Below are 22,950 nucleotides of genomic sequence, written 5' to 3'. Positions count from 1 at the left end.
TTCACTCATGATCAAACCTGGTCGACCCAAACCCAGATTTAAAATATGTATTTCGGGATGCAAAGGGTTGATGAGATTGAGCGGGGAGGGTAGTTCAAAGGTCTGGTTTTAAGATTGAACCAGCAGGGCAGAAAAACAACGTTGACCCTTTGTAACCAGAAGATGTCCAAAAGGAATTTGCAAAAGAATGATGTGATTCAGGTGTAAACATTTGGGAACGAGTTTTGATGATTTTTTTAATGAGAAAGAAGAAGGACAAGAGTTTTCCCATTGCAGAATTTAATCAGGAAGAAAAAATCAAAATCGAGTGGGATCCCTAGTAGTTTGGAAAGGTTCTTTACTGGCTGGAAAGAGGAAGAAGAAGAAGAAGAAGAACAAGCACTTTGCATTGAGAAATATTTCTTTGATCAAAACTAACACAAACCATAAACAATTAATGCTCGATCTCCATAGCCTGAGCCGCCTTAGCCTTAGACGTCGCTGAAAGCTTGGTCTTCACCTTTCTCTTACCAACCTGGAATCCACCAGAGTTTTTCCTCTTATTTTTCTTTGCCGAGCCATCAACCTGGCAAAGAAACCAATTCCGAAACAGTATTAGGAGAGGGATGAGCAAAATCAACGTGATAATCGACATGTACAATACAAATTTCGAGTCTTTCGCCCCGACACAGATAAAAAACAATGATTAAATTAGGAAATGTCGAAGTGATGGAATCGAACAGCAAAATTTCCCAATCAGAAAGCTGTATGCAGCATCGAAACGACCCACCCATTACGACGAGAATTGCGGATCTTACCTTCATCTTAGTTTTCTTGGCCTCCAGCTTCTTCGATCTCGTCTCCTTCTCTAGTTTCTCTTCTGGTGAGGCAGTAGAAACATGGAAAGTAAGCATCGACGATAAACAACGAAAAAGACGACAGAAGGTAGCTTACTCTGAAGTTCGAATTCGTGTTGCTTCTTCCTCTTCGCCAAATTGTTCTTCTTCGACATCTTCCCGGCGATTTCGCTTTGCCCTTGAATGGAAATCCCAAAACCCTAACTCAAATTGCTTCCCTCGCCCGCAACGCCTGAACTATAAATCCTATTGATAAATTATTTCCGAACTTTTAGTATTATATTGCATTTATTTTCATGATAAACTATTTCATCTTTGCTAAATACTCCTTTGTAGTTTTTTTAGTATGTTTCTACGTAGTTTTTTTCTACATTTAATATACCTAAATGAACCGGTATGGATGCCTAACAGCTATAACTTTTTGTATTCCATATAGGTATAAACTTTCAATCTGATAAATGTGAAAATGTATTTGATGGGTGGACTTAGTTGTTCGATGTGTTAAAGGATAGTTGTTCGATGTTTTGGTATCAGCTTTTCATTATAAAGGATCATATACAAATTTAAGCAAAGGATGGTAGAAGTCTAGACGTACCATTCAAAAAATAAACATGTCAATAATGGCATGATCTAATCATATTGTCTAATCATTTATAAGATCTTCTATATCTATGATGATTTTTTTGAATGCATGTCACTCAAGGAATAGAATAGCCTAAATAGAAACTTTAATTCCACTAACTTGAGTATCATATCACTTGTTGGGGCAATGGAGGTATCTCCAAAGTGGATTACAACTTGGATTACTTTCAAAGTAATAAATTAAGGGACTTATGAAGAATTGGAAATAAAATAACTCTAGATCTAAAGTTAAATATCTCAGGTTCGATTAGTTGCCATTGTGCATGTGACTCAGTAATTAATAATACATATATTGATTAAAATATATTCCGCTGGCATGCGAATAAGACATTCCAAATCTCATTCAATATTCATATAATGCATGTGTGATGCTTATAATGAAATCAATTCATACATGCTATGACTGAGTGAATTATGACGAGATAATATATACATATCACTGTGGTTTAAGCATGTACTTTAGTAAATTCATATTCAAAGGATAATCAGGATACATCAAATCTTATTAATGGCATCTTCATCTTTGTCACTAGTAATTCATTTATTGCGTGTACAATATGAGATAACTCTTCATTTCAAATGCATTAATAAATTTAAAATGGAATCACCTCAATTCGAACAAAAATCATTATGAATAGAATGAATGCAACTTACAATTTAAACAATGTCTCACTATCTGGTTATAAAGACATTTTCACATCCCTTTATCTATAAAAGTTGCCATTTATTGAGGGAGTGGTTAAATCCATGTTGACTCACCACTTCACAAAGAGATTGGTCACATAAAAATAGCAACGTCAAAATAACACTTTTTTTATTTTGTAGAAGGGAAAAGGGCTTTAGCATAGATCATAGCATTTAATTGGACATCACTAACATTATTTGCACAAAATGTAGTGGGCGGGGCATGAAAAATTGTTACATTTGCAACAAATGAGTTGCATGTTTGGTTATGCCGCTGCTGCACAAAAGCCCTTGAGAAATGAATGTTGACCATTTAAAAGGCATCATAATACAGAAATTAAATACCCAATGATTTTTATTTTTTGTTGGCAGAAATGTTTTGAGGCATAATAAGTATGAAGACCCCAAAAATAGCATGCAAAACTCCAGATTGCGTAGAAAAATGACAGGTAACAAAATCCAAAGGGCATCTTCAGATATAGAAACATGTGAATAAGAAGATCATCAACAAGCTAAGATATTCATCCAATTTTCAACCTCTACATCTATGATATAGAAGAATATTTAAGCCAGAGATTAGGATGGTCCATCTCCCTCTCCTCTAATTGGCCATATCCTCATCTATACTTTAACCACCAGAGTTCAGTAAAGATATTAGGATTCTGCCTACACTTGTACAACAATTAAAACAAGTTTTTATTGATACACCACGTTTTGTTGATACATCATGTGCTATTTTATTATGTTGAATGAAAACTGAAGTGGATCTATAAATGGAGAATACTATGTTGCCTTGGTTCGTCCATGGAAAACATGTTTCCATGGATGCGGAAGTGTGTCAATGAATTCAAAATCGATCCTTAAAATAAACATCAAATGTACCTTTTTGGGAAATTTATTCCGCCCTTGACATGCTCACTTTGAGATTGTTCCAAAGCCATTCACGCGTCCGGCCTCTAGAAGTATCTATGTGATCACTCGGCCCTTGGATCTCCACCTCTTCTTCTTCAACTCTCCTTGGAGACTCTCTCTTTGGTTGAATAGTGATCTAGAGAATAAAGAAAAGGAGGGGCTCTTTAATCAGGCTTGCATGGGTGCTTAAAATGAGAGTCCTTACCCTCTTTATATTTCAATTAAGGTTTTTTTCAAAAACCCTACAAAGTAAATTATATCCACCAATGCCTTTATGACCTTGTGCGTGTGACCCTCTAGGCCCATGTATCATTCTAGTTAATAACTTTAATGGCCTAATAATAATTATTGACCAAACTAATTAATTAACTATCAACAAATAGATTAACTAAATAAGGATCAATTTAACCAAATCGATAGGTTAAGTTTCTAGCCCGTGGGGTGCCAAGCTACACCATGTGCTCTAGAAGATACCAAGTAGTGTTTTAACTCTCTCATCGAACCTTTACCATCATCAGTTACCATATATGTATAATACATCATCCGCGTGAGACTCTAGAATGAGTTAGGGTATGATTTATCTTCAAACCCTAAACCATCATTTGATTAGTACTGATGCGAAACATGGATCATTGGAGAACTCCTCCTCCAATATCCTCACTACCCTGGCCAGGGATTTTATACATCATCTTCCTTGAGTCAATATACTCTTATATCGAGGGCGGATGATCCCATCTTGACCACTCAATCATCTCCGTGAGCTTCTTACTACATCCGAGGTATGAATTGTTTGAATCTCATGATTAGAGGCTCGTAAGTCGTAGTCAAAATGTAGTGGTACATTCATGTGATGTCCTTGGTGTCTCAGGTTAGTGTATCACTTATACAATCGTGACATGAATCAACGTGATAGACATTTAGGTATAATACTATTCAAGGATTCGTACGGATCAATTCAGTGAACTCTTTCTCCAAGGAGCACTCACTATTTGTCCTTAGTGTCGCCGCACTAATAGCCACAGGATCAGATATACTTATCGTATTACTAGGATCAGCTAGTGTTATTCTATCCAAATAATTCTATGTCTGTCTCAACTAACCACCGAATAGGAATATTTAGAATACATGTTTAAAGACTAGTGATCACTATATTATGATCTCATCATAATTCACTAACCCATTGCACATATTGACTTCATTCTAAACATTACACATAATAATAATAAATGTAAATATTTTATTCAATGAACTTAAATACACATGGTAGTGTCATTGGCTTGACGACCACATAATATTCATCACATCAGGAGTCCAAGGTAAGTTCTTTACAGTTAGGCTTACAACAACCTTAACACTTATCTAATTTTATTAATTTTTACTATTCTTATATCTTTAAAAGTATTCTAAGACTAACTATACATCTATCCACCCTCTCATATCTTCACCCAGTATATATTCACAACTTTATAGTACCCCTTTATTACATATACTGATCTTCATTCACATTCTTTATCACTTTTACTTTCATATAGAAATACATACTATAGATACCCACCCTTAACCATATTTTCCTCTCAACAAATATTTGATCTAGAAAAATATAAATTACCCATCCATTCTTTAATATCTATCAGCATTTATTATAAAATGAAAAAAATGCAAACCGAAATGGAGTTGGTGCTGATCATCCCATTGTAGTTGGCTGCCATCGGACTAGTTGACTGCTCCTAAATTATCATCCTGCTTAATTAAAAAACTAAAAAGGAAAATAACAAAACAAGAAGAGAAACAGATGGCCCACCATGTCCTTAATTGTTCTAGAAAAATGAGCAATGTTAAAAATGCATGGTTGAAATTAAGCGAAGGAGAGGAGAGCTATGAAAAGTTCAACACTAAACGATCGAGTATATGCACTGCCCCGTGTCCACAATTGACCTACTAGTTACCATTTCCCCAATCCCACAGTAAATGAATGGAGCTCCCTGGTCCCATTTCTTCCTAAGAATCTGCTTTAATAGAACAGAACTTATACTTCAGATAATTAATCCTCTTTTGCTTTCTAGATGGAGTGCAAAGATTTTTCAAAGACTTTGAGTATGAAGGAATATTCTGAATTAAGCCAGTGACTATCACTAAGGGATTCTATGGAAGCTTTTAAAACCTGGGGAAATGGAATGGGTGATACATAATTGATGCAGGACGACGACAATGTCGTCATCCGTGCGGGTATCAAGATGATGCTCTGATACTAAGGGTGATTATACGCGGATGTCGTCGAAGACGTCATCCGTAGGTCCAAGGCGTATATGTAATGTGATGCAAGCCTAGGTGACGGTACGTGCAGGCCTCGACTCGTGGGGTACGCAAGACTCCATGCTCCGCGGCGGGTGATAGACGGCGGTGACAGTGACCTCCTGATCCTCGTTGGAGAGACGAAGGCATCTACGGTGCCGAACGGACTGAGTTTATTGGTGCTCTTACGTATCGAACGGTCTCGTCCCGTACCTAGGATAGATGCTCGATAGGCAATCTCTCGTGTCTGTTTATACCCACACCTACTCCATCCCGAGCACTGTGGAGTGCAATCAAAAGGGCATACGACGAAAGATAATTGACAGGCGGCCCAGAGGAGCGAGGTACCTCTTAGCAATGTCGTCCCGGATTCGTACGCCTGTCGATGTAGAGTTACCGGCGGGCGGCGTCGGTGAAGCTGTGCCGGTGGCGGCACGGCATCGCTTGATTGGCAACGTGGCGCGGCTCAAGAGCGGTGACGATGGAGCAGAGTCGGAAGGAGGAATGAGACAACGCTGCGTGGACTGTGGTGCCGGCCTGTCATGGTGAACAGCAATGGCGCTTGGCACACGATGCAGCATGCAAGGCGTGGTGCAGACCATGGGCGTCGTGGAGCGTGAGCAGCGACGGCGTGACAGCACGACGATGGTGCATCATTGGCGCGGGTGACGCCAGTGACTACGACGGCATGATGCGGCGACTCGAACGGTGGCACAGGAGATGGTGGCGTGTGCCATGACGTACAGTTCAGGCGCAAGGCATGATGGATGGGCCTGCAGAGGTCCGGCGACAGCGGGGATCCAGCGGCGGTAGCGAATTTGTGACGGTTACAACTTGTTGGCAGCGGCCGCGTCCTCATGGCGGTGGCGGCGCGTCGGCCACGGTGGCGGCAGATCTGGCAGCCTCGAGAAGTAGTGGCGGCCTTGGGCTCTGGCGGTGGGAATCTGGCAGGCCCTCAAGAAGCAGTGGCGCCCTCAAGGCTCCAGAGGCGGGATCCGGCGGCCTCGGGCTCTAGCAGTGGGGATTCGGCAGCCCTTAGGGGGCAGCGGCAGCCTCAAGGCTCCGGAGGGGGGATCCGGCAGCCTTGATTTGGCGCAGGCGACGTCCTAGGGCTTCGACGATGGAGTGGCAGTTGGATCGGTGGCCTAGGGTTTTGGCGGCGGGGATCCGGCAACGATGGCAGACTCAAAGGAGCGTGACGGCGCCTTCGAGCGGTGCTGGGCTGTGACCTCAACGCGGCAAGGGTGGTAGCCTCTGATTCAGCACGGGGCGACGACCTCGGCGACGGGGCGGCGGCCTCAAGGTTTGCGCGACGACTGCGACCTAGGACTCAGGCGGCAGAAATCCAGCGACGTCCTAGGGTTATTGAAGCCTCGATTCGGCGCGGGCGATGTCCTAGGGCGCCGGCGGTGGAGCGATGGCCGGATCGGCGGCCTAGGGTTCCGATGGAGGGGATCCAACTAAACAGGAGCAGGCGACGGCTGTCGGCCCCATTCCCATTCCATTCCTCCTCTCTCACTCTCTTTTTTTCTTGTCCTTTTTTCCTATTTTTCCCTATTCGGGAATTTCCAAAAAATAACTTGACTTTCTCTTTAATCTAGACTTGAGAACTTAGGGCACCCCTGCATCCCTTAAATAGGGATGGTGGTGGGCCCCTAAAAGAGGTCCAAAAGAGGGGGCCCATTACGGGAAGGGGCCCCCTCTTAAAACACAATTAACATTAATTAAAAAAAGGGGTTGAGGGGGAAGAGACGAAACAAAAAGAACTGTTGCGACGAAACAAAAAGTCAAAGCTATCTAGATACCTTTTGCCCTCGCCTTGGCATGCTTGATGGAGCGGGGTCTCGTGCTCCATCACTTTTGGATTAGTTTTTAGTTTTGCCATTTTCTCTGGGGGTTCCTCAGGATCTTCTCTCAAATCATCAACACATCTATCTTCTTCCGCTACATCAGGTTCATCACAAGGTTTTCTCTCAAATGGATCAGCTAATTCCTTCCCAAATGGAGTATATTATTGATAAACCTAAAAATGATATGTAAATACGTCGTTGATTGGGCGTTTAGACTTATATAATAAAATTTATAAATACCCTTAATCACTAAATACCGTGTATAGAGCAAGCAAGGGGTCGAACCACAGGGAGGCTGCAAGCTAGAATTTTTATCCAATTTTTAATAAATTAATTCAAGAATGAATTAATTTTGCAGTTAATAAACCTTAATTACACTTAATGATGTTTTTAATTAATCAAAATTAAGTAAAAACTTAATTTTGATTTTAAATATTTTCGGTCAAAACACTCAAGATGTGATAGTTTTAATTATAAGATCAGATTAATTCGAATTATTAATTTCCCAATTATTATAAAATTTTAAGACAATTTTTATGAATTAAAATTGGGAATTAATAATCAAGAAGAGGGTTTTGAAATTGGACTTCAAGATGGACGAATTTTTTGATGAAATTTTATATTTAAGTTTTCTATATATTGAATTAAATTTACAAACAATCAATTTCAAAATCTCGAGAGATAAAATAGAACAATTAACCTAGAGAGAGAAAGTGAAGAATTTGGGAGAAAAGTGAAATCTGACCCGATTTAAAATTGCAGAAATGTTCAAAGTCTATTTGAAACTAAAGATTAAAAATTAGATCTTGAATCAGAATCAAATTGTAATGCTAATTTCATTCAAAACAACTTCTAGGCCATGTACATTTCGCCCATGCCAAGGCGTTTTAGAATCTCTCAAGAAGCAGTTCAAAATAAAAATCAGAAACTTACAACATTGAATGCAAAATCAATATTTGTTGACTTCCAAAACAACTCCTGTGTCCTTCTTGGCCAGATCCTTGGGGAGAGCTTCAAAAAGTGAAATTTTCCTTTTTCCAGACCTCTATTTAAATATCCAACAGTAGGGATTGTAGAGGGGGAAAAGACAAACATGCCCTCAAAATTTTAGCTCATTCGGACGTCTAGATCTCAAGATATCGCCATTTTACTAGCGTTTAATGTCAATCGTTGGATCTTTTATCTCTCTTCAAAATATCTCAAAAACAGCATTTTCTGATTGGTTGGCATTTTTTTCTCATTTTCCGCCTTCTCTGATCGCGTTCTGACACGCCGTTGTGTGTGTTCGCAATGCGCAATCATTGGAAAATGATGCGGCATTTGAGTGGCTCACGAAGGGCCATGCCATTTTAAATGCACGCGACGAATCGATGTCGCGTGCCTTTTCTCATTCTCCCTCGCCGCGCCACAGGTACATGATTCACTCACTATGGCATCACGATGCGCGATGCCATAACGAGCTTATCATTGATAATTTCGGCGCTTCCAATCATTGGCCCGAATTTTCGGACGAATGACGTGGACACCATATATTTAATAAAAAAATATTTTAAATACTAGATAAATAATAAAATATATTCTTTAAATTCGTAAAATCATTTCTGGGCTATAGAATGGTCAGAAAATTATATACAAATATGGGGAAAATAGGAAAACCGTTACCAACCTCTGGCCAAGTATTTAATGCCCTGTAATAATTATTTCTTCAATGAAATGAGGTTAAATACCATGTAAAAAATACTATAAATTTAGAAATAACGATAAAATCAAAATCTATATCATTTATCTCCATTTATATATGATAACATGCAAATATGGTCATTAAAACACATAAATATAATGTAAGATTCATCAATTAAACATGTTAATTTGAAAGTGATCAATTATGAATCATGAAAATCATGATCAATGCAAGAAATATTTCTAATATTAAGATTGAGTTAGGTTGGAAGTTGACCCGAGTTTTTGCTAGTGGTGCCAAAGTCATTCATTTTACCATTGTTCTTGTCGCCTCTGAAGTTCCCTTGAGAATTTTGACCACCTTGTCCAACATTCTCCCTCTCAAGATTCTCCGTTATAGCCTCCATTCTTTCCTGATTCTCCATTAATTCTTCTTGCTTCAGCATCTTCTGCTTCAACATATGCATCATGGAGTTAGAAGATGAATATTGAGAATTTGAAATAAAATTAGGACGAGGGTTAGAAAAAAATTCTGATAATTTTGGTTGTTCTGCTAATCATATGGACATGGCTGAAAGATACTTATCCCTTCTCTGCTCCATCCTTGATTCACATAATTGCCCCTCTGATTCCAAGCTCCTTGCATGAGGTTATTTTCCTCATAAGCATTCACCTATTCAAGAGTAAGACAAATGTCTTTAGTATTATCAGAACTCTCACAAATAGAACAAAGAGGAGAAGGATATTTAGGGTTAGTAGAAGGGGAAGTAAATGTCAGAGAGGATCTCATCATCGTCTTCATGTTATGAGCAAGCTCCTCTACAGCCTTACCCACTTTGCCTAAGTCCCTCTCTACCTTATGTTTCCACAAATCAGGTTCAATTGCACTAACATCAATCAGCCTTCCACATTTTGGCACTTAAATTCTCCCACTCTAACTCAAGCCTTGATAATATGCACAACTATCTGCCAATTTTTCAACAACACTAGTGCCATCATCAATTGTTTTATCTATAAAAGTACCACCACTAGCACTATCCACTGTACCTCTCTCATGGTCATTCAACCCATCATAAAAAATGCACTATTTGCCAATCAGGAAGACCATGATGAAGGCATTTTCTAGTCAGATCTTTCAATCTTTCCCATACCTCACTAAAAGAATCAGTTCCCTGGATAAAATCTCTAATTTCTTTTCTATAGGCATTAGTCCTTCCAACAGAATAATTCTTTTGCAAAAAACATCTCTCCATCTCACTCCAATTCTGAAATTTTTTACACACAGTTCTAAACCAATCTTTTGCCTTATCCTTAAGAGTATGAGGGAACATTTTCATTTTCAAAGTATCTGAAGTCACTCCTGCAATGCTATAAGAATCACATTTCTCCACAAATTCATATAAATATTCATAAGCATCTTCATTCAATTTTCCATAAAATTATCGCAAATTTTGTTGAAGATGGAGGTATATTTTAAAATTCAAATTCACATCTATGGTGCCATGGACCCTAGGGGGAATGTTACTCTCTGCTGGCTCATAAAATTCGCTCATTCTCCTCACTATACCCACAACATCAGGAATGTTAGCCATTTTTTAATCTCTTCCACAAATGTGTCCACAAATTCTGCACAAGATTTTTCCAAATTCCTAGTCTTTCCCCCCCACAGATTCTAGAGATTTTAAATGTGGGTTTTGATATCTTCTACCTTGCGTAAACCAACTAATATGAAGAAAAATAAAAATAATTGCCAAAAATATCCAAAGATAAAAGTTTAGAGATCACCTAGTGCTTCTCTCTCTTTCCACTATCTAAAAGATTCCTACACTTTAAACTTCAGTAAAGCATATATAATGAGCAGAAATTCTAAACTAAAAACATTTCAGAAATCAAAATTTCTTTGCCTCCCTAGCAACGATGCTAGTAGACAAGTCCAAATTTAGAGGTTTTATGTCATTTTTTGATTCAGGCTTAACCAGCAATTTTCATGAAAATTTTTCACTTAAATACTCTATAATTAATATAGGGCAAGTGAGGGTTTGATCCACAGAGAGGCAGGAATTTAATTTCAGATTTTTTTCTCAGCTTGGAATGAAGGAAGTGAGTATAAAGGTGAGAAATTTATATTAATTTAATTTGTGAGATTTTTTATGGGATTTTAGTAAATTTATATAAATTCCGGTGATCTAAATTGAATTATAAATACAAATAAAAACACTAAAAATATTTATATTAATTTTTATAATTTTAATTAACAATAGAAAAAGGAAATAAATATTTTTTGAATTTTATTGAATTTAATTAACACCAAAAAAACACTAGAAATATTAAAAACGAGAGTTAAATATTTTTCAGAATTTTTGTAGATGTTAAAAATACTGAATATTTATTATATTAATTTAAGGGATTTTTATGTTTTTATTTTATTTTTAAATACAGAAAATAAGGAAAATATTTTTTTCCAGCTATCGCTGACGGCGGCGGCGGGGGAGCAATGGCGAAGGGGTGGCGGCAGTGGCGACGGACCAGATGAGCCGGTGGTCCTTGTGTGTCCCATATTGGGCTGGTCTTATTGGGTCAGCCCACTAAGGTTCAGCCCAATTCGGCTAAGTCAATACTTAGCCAAATGGGCTAAGCCCTATTGGTTTTACCCAATATGGTGTGGACTTCGTCAATTTGGCTAAGTCCTGCACACTCCACTTTTTTTGCCCTAAATGATGGAATTCAAACACGATTTTTTAAAAATTTTTGAAAGGAAGAATGAAGGATTACCTAGATAGAGACTGGAATAGATCTTAGAGAGAGAAATAAATGGTTTTAGAGAGAGAAAAATGACTGAAGTGAAGAGATAGAGAGAGAAAAAGAAGAGAGGGTGTAGAAGAAGTTTGAGATAGAATTTGAAAGATAATTTTTATGAAATTTTGATAGGATGAACTAGGGATATGTATGAATATCTAGAGAGAGAATGAAATTATTCCAGATAGATAAATCAGGGACATTTGAATGTTTAGTGTGAGAAAATGATGGATTTTTAGGCTAAATGGATGGATGATGATGTGAAAATGGAAACCTTGGTTCCTAAAATCTCAATTCAAGTCTGGTGAACCCTCAATGCTTCCTCTCAAGTTGGGATCCTTATATTTTTCCAGGATCAGGCATTTTTTATTGCAAACAAGAGATGAGATTGAATGAAAACTTCAACAAACTTACATTAAGCAGGTTAAACAACCTGGATTCTGAAATATGCCTTGTCTTTCTTGCCAGATGCTTGCTAGAGCGCATCCAAAATGAGAGGAAATGAGGGAGGAAAACAGTATCTATACATTTTCAGAATTACTAAAATGCCCTTTTGGGCATTTTCTATTATCTTTTCTTGCCATTTCGCCTCTTTTTCTCCAAAGGTTCAGAGCATTGTAATTTCCAGCTTGTTTTTTTTTGTAAGGTGTTTGAAGGCACAATAGATAGGTCAGGTCATGGTACAAGCCCCTCTGATTTCTCTTTTAAAACCCCACAACACCGTTTCATCATTTCAGCCATTTCGATAATCGCTAAGTTCCCAAAAATTCTCCAATTTCCCAAGAATTGTATCATCTAACTCCTATACATTTATGCCCATTTGGAACTATAAAATACTCATCAGTAATGAAACTGATTGAATTCATAGAAGTAAATGAAGTTAGTGGAAAATAATCATAATGTGATAAAGTTGGAATTTCTAGTTAATGCATAAATATTTGGTTAAAAAATAATAACATTATAAATTATAATGTAATAATACCAAAAAATCTAAAAGATATGGAAATATATGTGCATTTATCATGTTATCAATGATCTCATCCGTACAACCTTCTTTATGAAGATCGTACGATTTGATCTATTCTAATACATTTAATATATATTTATTTCTTTTTCCAGGCTGACATGGAAGCGAGGCCTCGCAGCGGACAAATCCAAAAAAAGGCAGGTAACGGGTGGGGTTGTGCCCCTAGTTATCCGGGTCCACGGCTGCAATTTAATCGTAGCTGTCAGACCCAGATGAAGGGGATCGAACGACTAGGGGCATTTCTCTCCAATCTTGCCCTTGGCCGTCGACGTCAACGGACAGAGGCCATTTTCGGCCGGCGAGGGAGGACCATTGGGCAATCCAACGGCTCGGGAGGACCCCAAGGGCCGTTCCCCTCCATCGAACGGCCTAGGAGGTCCATCCCAAGAACGTTAAAGCAGTTGCGAACATCAAGGAAGGAGCCGAAGAAGTTCTGAAGCAGCTTGGATTCGCACCCAGACAGCGGAGAAGAGCTAGGGAACCCCAAAACCGAAACTTTGTAGTGGCGATTGGCGCCACCACTCTAGTTCTTTGAATCAGGACAATTCAGGTCATTTTATGAGTTTCTTCGAAAAAATTTCATGTCTTCACTTACTCTAGACGCTTTAATTCTAATTCAATCTATTTAGTGATTGAGTTTTGATTGAATTTCATCAAACACCTTATGACATTTCATCAAACACCTTATGTGTTTGATGAACATTCTTCAATTTTCCTAAGTTTTATTTTATCAATATTATAAAATTTAAAAACATATTCATCCCTCTCACCTAATCGACTCCTATCGAGCATTCTGTCGGACACCCGAGGGGCGTTCGACTGAACTCCCTCTTCTACCCTGATTTTTCTCTATAAAACTTATAAGCTGCATTATATTGAGCATAATAAAACTATATATAATTGATTTCTCCCTAGTCCTGACCCTCTATTGGGAATTTGGTCGAACACCTTCGAGGTGTTCGACTAAATCACCCTTTTACTCCCTTAAATCAATCCTTAAAAATCTATAAAATAAATATAAAAATACAAAACATATAAAATCATCTTAAAATACATATAGTAATGATATCATAAATATTTCACCAATATAAGTATTATTCTATAATTATAGGTGATCCTATATTAATATAATTACCTCGTAATTACTATTACTCCCTCTTTACTCCTTAATATGTCTCCATACCTTTATAATCACTTAGTATATTATAATTAAATAATTACTTACTCTCTCTGCCTAGCTATCAAATTTACTCGTATTCTTCCCGGATACAAATAATTACTCTTATTAAGTACTCTATACCTCTTCACTAATTTCATTACTATCATTCTTAAATATAACATCTAATATCTTAATCATTTATTATTATTAGTACCCATAATATATATATACATATAATATCAGATATTCATTCTTATCTAGTTACCTTATTAAACTAATATTCCCTCTATTTACTAATTACTTAATTCTTCTTATATTCATTATCTTTAGTATTATTACTATATCTTATTAAATAACAACTCAATTATTGAATACATTCCTAAAGGCCAGTCCTTCTGGAGACGACCTTACACTATACATTTGAGTAAGTTTAAATATTTCATCAAATTTATTTGATTTTAGGTAAATTAAATTTACAAAGATGATTTAAAAAATAAATATGCAATTTGCATGTGTCATGTACCATGCAATCAATGTGATCAGCCTATCACATTGGATCTCCTCTTAAACTTTTTCAATTATCTTTGAAGATCTAATGGATATTCTCACCATCAAGTTTCGCTCAATAGATTTTGTATTTGAGAAGCAGTAAAGAAAGGGGGAAACCAGATCTATCTAACATTGACGTCGAAAAATGGTTGCCCCTTATTTATACTTATTTAGGGAATTCTCATTGAAGTCATTATAACTTAAGTATATATCCACTAATGTACAAAGATATTATGTGTCAGACCCTCTAGTCCATTGATCCATGTATCAATTTAGTTAATAAATTAAATGAAACAAAATATACAATGGATAACCTAATTAATTAATTAACTATCTCAATATATATTAATTAATCAAGGACCTATTTAACCCAATCGGTAGGTTCAATTTTTAGTCCGATGGGTGCCATGCTACACCTCATGCTCTAGCAGATACCAAGTAGCATTCTAACTCTCTAATGTAACCTTTCCTGTCATCAGTTACCATATATTATAATCTTTCATCTGCGTGGGACTCCTGAATGACATAGAGTACAATTAGACGTCAAACACTAATCCATCATTCTGTTCATACTCAAGTGTAAAGAGGATTATTGAAGAAGACCATATCCACTATCCCTAATATTTGATGCATCTTGTTCCTTGAGTAAATATTCTCTTATGCCAAGGAAAAATTATCCCATCTTGACCACTCAATCACCTTCATGTATTACTTGTTATGTCTAAGCTAAGACACATTTTAATCCCATGGTTAGGCACCCATATGTCTCAGTCAAAACATAGCCATCCATACATAATATTTTGTTGGAGTCTTAGGTGAATAGTGATGGAAATATATGTGGTCGGCAAGCCAATCACACATTCCATCTCTCGTTCCATGTTCATTAATGGAACATATTCATTATAGTGTGTGTGTGACGCTTATCATGCAGTCCATGGATACATGATGTGACTTAGTGAATTATGATGAGATCGTAATACAAAGATAACTAGTCTTTAAGCATGTGTTCTAAATATTCCTATTTGAAGGATAGTCGACAAGGACATCAAAGTTTTCAGATAGAATAGGACTATCTAGCCTCACTCATATGATGAGTATGGCCGTTACCGTAGCCATTAGTGTGGAGACACCAAGGATAGATAGTGGATGCTCTTTAGTGGAAAGAGTTCACTGAATTGATCCGTACAAATCCCTGAATGGTATTATACTGAACTGTCAATTAGGTCGATTCACGTCATGGTTGTGCAGGTGGTCCTTAGACCTAAAACACCAAAGACGTTTTGTGGACGGACAGTTGTATTTTGACTCTGGCCAACAAGTCTCTAATTATGGGATTCTAAACGATTGGGTACATCAAGAAGCTCACAAAAACGATTGAGTGGTGATAAGCACAAAATAGGGGTAAATTTTACTAAATTTTAATCCCTTGTCGTTGTCAATTTCAGCTTATATAATAAAATTTATAAAAAACCCTTCTTAAGATGTGTAGTGATAAGTAAAGGGTATCGTCCAAGGGAAGCTAGTAAGTTAATTCAATTGATGATCTAATTGAATAATTTGACACTAATTAAATTTAATTTGATCTTCAAGATCAAATCACCCTAATTAAATGAGAAATTTAGAAAGGGAGGTAGGAGAGATGAGAGGAATAGAAGAATATGGGACTCTAAATTGGTTTCTTTGATCCAAAGAAAAGGGTCAAAGGGGCCAATTAGAAAGGTTGAGAGTAGAAATTTTTGATTTGTTTTGGTTGGTTTTGTAGGCTTGATAATTCAAAAATAACTACTCTATTGGATAATAAGGGAAATTTAATATCCTATAAATTAAAGTTTTTTATAGTTTTGTTTTAATGTGCACTTGGAATAGCAAGGTAAATCTCTCAATTTCTCCCCTCAATCCTAATAAGGGCTTGTACATGTCGCTCAAGCCAAGAGATTTAGAAGTTCAGACCAGAATCAAGAAGAACAATCAAGAAATTAAACTAACATCATCCAAAATACACCAACAATTCAAATACAAAGAAGGAAAAAGTACCAAATAGGTTGATCTAAGTTGGAGCTCCTCTCTGTCTTGCAGCTGTGATAGAGCTAGACATGGTTCAAACCGTGCGAGCGAATACCGCTCGTGCAGTTGGGCGCATGTGCGGTGCGTTTGTGCGATAATTCGCACTAGATTTTTGCACACCGCACCGCCCACCGCACAGGGGTCGGTGCGGTGCGAAAATTCAACGTTGTATGAAATTTTTAGCCTCGCTCTGCCCCCCCCCCTCCCTTTCATGAGTGAATGGGTGAGACAATACCATAGATATGAGAGTTCAAAGGGTAAAATATTCAGATAGCATACTTGTAAAGATGCATCAACAAGGACATGTGATGCAGGACAACGTGGGTGACGTCGTCCCGAGGGTATCAAGATGAGGCTCGGATACCACTTTGATGTCGGACCTCATCTGGTCGGGGCTTATGACGATGCTCAAATACCAGGGTGACAAAGGATGTTGTTGGAGACGTCGTCCGTTAGGTATGGATCTACGGAGATGCAACTACGTGATGCTAAGACTCCTAGGCGGATGTACGTGCAGGCCCTGACTTGTGGGGTTCGCCAAGCTTCAGGCTCTGGGGCGGGCGACCAGTGATGGTAACAGTGACCACGTGACCCTCGTCAGAGCGACGACGATGCCTACAGTGCCAAAAGGACCGAGTATGTGGATGCTCTCATGTAACGGATGGGCTCGGCCCGTAGGAAAACACTCGGTAGATTCTCTCGTGTCTGTTTATCCTCTCACCTATTGTAATCCGAGCGCTATGGAGTGCAATCGAGAGATATACGACAAAAGATAATTTAACTAGCAGGCGAGGGGAGTGAGGTACCTCTGTGGTGTCGTCGTCCCAGAGTCGTGGTACTTGTTGATGCAAGAACCGATGGGTGGAGTTGGTCGAGGTGTGCCGGAGACGGGCACAGCGTCGCTCGACTGGCAGTCTTGACGCAGCTCAGGAAACATGACACAAGAGCAGAGGAGGGAGGAGCGAAGTGGTGCGGTGCAGATGCGCGGGCGACACTGCAGATGGCGTAGGCGCAGATGGCATAGGGTGGTGCGGGGCATGAGTACCACTGGAGCGGCACAGGGCGCGGGCTAATGCGGCGTGCGGCAGCATAGGGCACGGTGCAACGTGAGCAACGCGAACGCAGGCAGTGCTGGGCACATCGTGGGGCGCAGCGATAGGTGCTGGTGAAGCAGCACGCGCAAGCAGCGCGAGGCGTGATAATTGGCGATCAGGCGGCGGCATGGTGCAGATTGACAACATAGATAGTGCGTGTAGCGCTCGGTGATAGCACGTGCATCACGGGCAACGGAGGCAGCGGCGCGAGCAGTGGTGACGCTGGCGTGAGCAGCGGTACGGGCACGGCGAGCGACGATGATGATGGTGGCGGCGCAGGTGGGCGACGGCGCAGCGGCAGCGCAGGCAATGCGGGCGGCGCAGCGGCAGCGCAGTCGACGGCAAACTGGCAGCAGTGATGGCGTCTGGCGGTGGCGGCGGCGGTGCTCACTCTCTCTCCTACTTTTTTTTCTTCTCCTCCTCCACCTTCTCCTTCTTCTTTCTCTTCTTTCTCTCACAAGATCGTGAACGATCTCTTTCCAAAAATTCAACTTGACTTAAGCCCTAGGGCAACATCTCCATCCCTTATATAGGGATGGTGATGGACCCTAAGAAAAAGGGTCCCTAAGGGGCCCATTGGGCATAGGGGCCTGCTCTAAAACAAGAAAAAGCACACAATAAAAGACATCGGTTCGGTGGGGAAAGAAAGGGTCGTGTCCGGGATATGGCCCGAAACTTACAAGTGATGAAGTGCCTACGCCTTCCTCTTGGCGCGCCGACCTGCCGGGGCTCGAGAGGACGGTTGTCACTGAAGACCACATGGGCTTCGGCATCTTCCTTGATGGAGGGGGACCTCCCGCTCCATAAACATGCAACATGAGATTATAGTTCTGTGAGAGGCAATCCCTTGTTCCTTCTGTAGTTTCATTCTATTATCTTATTTCACTATTATTCAGATAAACCTTATTGTGGTATGATATATGCAATTTTCACTTATACTGAATTAAGATTTAGAGGAGTATGTGTAGCAATAAGCCAATTTTGACAGATCTCTCACCTCGATTACATTTTTGGTAAATCATCTTATCTCTTGTATATAATATTTTACGTATTTCTCCTCATCTCTGGTACACCATATCTTCCTAATTATGATATTTTCATTTTTTCAACATATATACATCTTTCTCATCCAATCATTATAGTATATTATCTCAATTTATTTCTCTAAGAAGTATATGCTCACTCAAAATCTATTCTCTGTTAGTTCTCACCAAAATGTATATCTTTTTATCATGATACTTTCCCATTATTCTATGATAAATATTATCATCCTTTCATTTTACACTTTGATTATTATTTATATCTCTGTTACCTTCTTTTATTCTGATCTTTGCCTTATCCTTCTAACTCTCATTCTCATAGATTAATTAATGTATTTTAATCTCCCGCATATCAAAATGGCTCCAGGGCTCCCCACTTATTCTTGGTGCTTAGTATTCAATAAAGTATGTCATAACATTAAAAATTAAAATAATATGATAAATTAATGACTTGATTTCTAGGAAGCCAAGTGGGTTTAGTACAGTTAAGCTCAATAGTTCTTTTAATTTCATAACTATCAAGACTTAGATCACCACATGTGATGATGCATGACAAGTAATAAAGTTTGTAATGGCATTTGTATTTTTATATTAAAATCATGTAAAATTCTATTTATGTAGCATCCATATCATCATCTAAATGCATGGTAGTCGGAGTTCTCTAGTTTCTTGCGCAACAATGAGAGTGACGAGTCTAAAATGTTCAAGGATTTTTAGCATTTATGCAATGTCTTAGTGAATTAAGATAAGTTCATTACACAGTTATCGCTAGTCTTCAAGCAATTATTCCAAAAATTCGTTTTCGCTAGGTAGTCACGACGGATATCAAGTTATCAGGATAGAATGACACTATATGATCCTACTTGTACGATAAATATGATTGATCTGATAATTATTAATGTTGAACCACTAAGGATAGACAATGGGGGCTCTTTAGAAAAAAGAGTTCATTGAAGTTATCCATATGAATCTCTAGGTGGTATTATACCTAAGTGTCAATGAGATTGATGCATGTCACACATGTGTAAGTGGTCCATTCACCTCTGACAACAATAACATATTTTCTACGGACGACCATATTTTGATTGAGACGTACAAGTCCCTAACCATAGGATTAAAATGTTTCTTGCTCAGACATAACCAGAAATATACGAAGGTGATTGAGTGGTCAATACGAAACTGTCCAACCTTGGTACAGGAGGAGATTAAGTTGAGGAAAAAGATGGATCGAATCTCTGACAAGAATAGAAGGGATAATGGAGAAGGCATTTCTCAAATGATCCCCTTTACACATTAGTATTTGATAAATGACAAATTGCGGTTTGAAGTCTAATCATACTAAGTCATTTGTGAGTTTTAAGTAGACAAAGAATTATACATAGACATTAGTTGATGATGGTAAAGGTTCCATGAGACAGTTTGAACACTTCTCTATATCTTCTAGAACACAAGGTGTAGCTTAGCATCGCATGAGTTGAAAACTTAATCTATCGATTTGTTTGAAGTGATCATAAATTAATTAATATATATGGCGATATTATTAGTTAATAAGGTTGGACAACAATTTTTATTAGTCCATCAAAGTTATTAAATAGATTTATACATGGGCCTAAAGGTTCACACACATTGGGGGGAGCTTGTCAAGATGCATATATTTTATGCATAAAAGTATATAAAATGATATTAAAGGATAAAGGTTTTATGAAAAGTCCTTCAATAAGTATAAAATAAGGGGGGTAACCATTTAAGGTGCCTATGATAGTCAGATATGTCCCCCATCTTCTTTCTTCCAATCTCCACTCACTTAATTGTAAGTTCTTGATGGTGAGAAGATCAACCATATCTTTAAGAGGAATTGTAAAGGATGGACAGGAGATACATGAATCCTTTGATCATGTGGATATGTCTAGAGGCCAGTCACGTGCATGGCTTGAAAGCACTCTCCCAATGAGGTAGTCAAGGGTAGAACAAGTTCCATGTAAAGTAATATGATTGATCTTGCTTCTTAGATCAATTGTAAGTCAATCATCACTTCCAATACATTGAAAATGTGTTCTTTAGGCTCTAAATCATAGCATGTTAGCTCAAAAAACCATCCTTCCAATCCCACTCTTTTTTTTCCTGGGAATATTAAGATACTATTTACTGCCCTTTAATACCACATTGATAATAGATGTTTGTGAGTTCCCAAAGTTCAATTCACCTCCATGATCACATCTTTATCCACTTCCACAAGAAAATTGAAAATTTTAAATAATGTAAATATTTGTGACTTTTGTTGCAATATGGATATCCAAATTAGTGAAGAGTAATAATCAAATACCATCAGATAATAGGAATTTTTATTCTCAAGGTTTGATCATTTCACCTACATCCCCATGGACGAACTCGTTATGTTCTCTAGTTCTAAAATCTGTCGTAGTTGGAAATGACATTTGGCATTGTCTCCTAGGCATCTTTAATTGGAACATGTACTGTAAAGGAAATTAAATACGTATGATATCCACTGCACCTGAATGACAGCTCGGTCCCATCTGCCACAAAATACTTACTTCTTGAGCTCATCTTCATCAAGTATAATTAGCCTTGCATCCTTTTAACCTTAGCGACAAAACACACAGTAAGATTATGAATGATAAGATCCACATATTTGATGAAACTCCTAAAGCCCTACTGGTCAAGTTTTATGAGGCTATGAATATTAAAAAACAATTTAGAGATGTATAACTGATACATCCAAATTTAGGGGTTTAATGTCGTTGTTTTAATTCAGACTTAACCAACAATATTTATGAAATTTTTCACTTAAATACTCTATAATAAATATAGGGAAATTAAGGGGTCCATTGGGCTGACCACTTAAATACTTTTTCAAGCTTTGAAAGAAGAAAATGAGTTTAAAAGTGAAAAAATACAAGTTTTGGGGGTTTTTATAGATTTTTTGTTAATTTAAATAATTTCCTACGGTTTAAATTGAAGCATAAATACTAAGAAAAACACTGAAATATTTTATTTTAATTAACATCAGTAATAAAAAATAAATATTTTAGAATTTTCTGGAATTTAATTTACACTAAAAACCACTCTAAATATTAAAAATGAGAGTTAGAGATTTTTGAAGAATTTTTTCAACATTAATATTACTAGAAATTGATTATATTAATTTTAGGGATGTTTCCTATTTTTTGGAATTTTAAATGCAGAAAATAAATGTTCCTAATTTTTCCTATTTTCCCTAATTTTCATGATTTTATTATAAATTTTTAAATGCTAAAAAATAGATAAATTACCTACTTCGGTGATTACTGGCGGCGGCAACAGTAGCGATGGAGCTGCGGTGGAGCAGTGACAGATTGGCAATGGAATGACGGTTGGGCAATGGCGGTGGCAGCATAGCAACAACAGTGGCAACAGTGGGGGTGCGACGGTGGTGGCAGCGTAACGGAGCAGCAGTGGCGGCGGCGGCGGCGCAACGGAGAGGCGGCGGCATCGGCGACAGACTGGATAGGCCGTCAGGCCTGGTCTGGCCAGTTTTGGTGACCTATTCAGTCAGCCCAATGGGGTCAGCCCAATTGGGTCAGCCAGATTGGGTCAGCCCAATTGGGTCAGCCAGATTGGGTCAGCCCAATTGGGCTTGCCCCAATGTCAGGACTTAGCTGATTTGGCTAAGTCTTGCACATGGTACTCATGTGCCCTGCGGTCGTCATGCTGCCTGTGTGTGGACTGGTAGCCAGAGGGTTGTCCCTGCTGCACAAGTGTCGTATGACACTGCACAGCAGGGCACGGCAGCGTACGTTGGCGATGGCGACAAAAGTGGGGAAATTGAGTTTTCTAAAGGATAAAACTGATTTTTAATGGTTTTTTTAGATTTGAAATGGAAATGATAGAGGATATAGGGAGATATAGGGAATGGATTTTATAGAGAGAAATAAATGGCTTTAGACAGAGAAAAGGTTAAATGAGGAGATAGAGAGAGAAAACGGAGAAGAGGGAGTTTCAGACGGAATTTGAAAGTGCAACTAAATGAAATTTTTATGAATTTTTGAGGAGATGAACTAGGGATATTGATGAATTTATAGATAGAGAAAGGTAAATATTTTAGAGAGAGAGATTAATGGTTCTAGAGAGAGAAAAGATTGAAATGGGGAGATTGAGAGAGAAAATGAAGAAGATGGAATTTAAAGGTGCAAATGAAGGAGATTGTTTTGAAATTTTGATGGTATGAACTCGGGATATGGATAAAGGTGTATGGAGATAAAGGGCTGATTCTAGAGAGAGAAATTTGGGAAATGTGTGTATAGAGCGAGAAAGTGATGGATTTTAAG

General features: G+C 38.2%; 1 protein-coding gene and 1 non-coding gene across 2 annotated transcripts; one reads left to right on the top strand and one right to left on the bottom strand.

Moving 5' to 3' along the window:
- Positions 1 to 366: 366 nt before the first annotated feature.
- LOC144715517 (uncharacterized) lies at positions 367 to 1,082 on the bottom strand. The gene is made up of 3 exons (XM_078590454.1): positions 934 to 1,082; positions 798 to 859; positions 367 to 565 (listed from the first exon to the last, which is right to left on the bottom strand). The coding sequence occupies exons 1-3, from the start codon at positions 989 to 991 to the stop codon at positions 434 to 436; spliced, it is 252 nt and encodes an 83-aa protein (XP_078446580.1). The 5' UTR covers positions 992 to 1,082; the 3' UTR covers positions 367 to 433.
- Positions 1,083 to 9,997: 8,915 nt separating this feature from the next.
- Positions 9,998 to 10,103, top strand: LOC144700379 (small nucleolar RNA R71). Its single transcript, XR_013580744.1, has one exon. It is a non-coding gene; the product is annotated as a small nucleolar RNA R71 (small nucleolar RNA).
- Positions 10,104 to 22,950: the final 12,847 nt, after the last annotated feature.

The sequence above is a fragment of the Wolffia australiana genome, chromosome 2 (genome assembly GCF_029677425.1).
Source record: "Wolffia australiana isolate 7733 chromosome 2, ASM2967742v1".
Classification (NCBI taxonomy): Eukaryota; Viridiplantae; Streptophyta; class Magnoliopsida; order Alismatales; family Araceae; genus Wolffia; species Wolffia australiana.
The sequence above is the reverse complement of the archived record's forward strand: the minus strand, read 5'-3'. Positions and strand labels throughout refer to the sequence as shown.

Coding starts and splice junctions, on each gene's coding strand:
- LOC144715517 (XM_078590454.1), bottom strand. CDS start 991: ATGTCGAAGAAGAACAATTTGGCGAAGAGGAAGAAGCAACACGAATTC. Junction 860..933: donor ACACGAATTCGAACTTCAGA/GTAAGCTACCTT, acceptor CTGCCTCACCAG/AAGAGAAACTAGAGAAGGAG. Junction 566..797: donor CCAAGAAAACTAAGATGAAG/GTAAGATCCGCA, acceptor TTTCTTTGCCAG/GTTGATGGCTCGGCAAAGAA.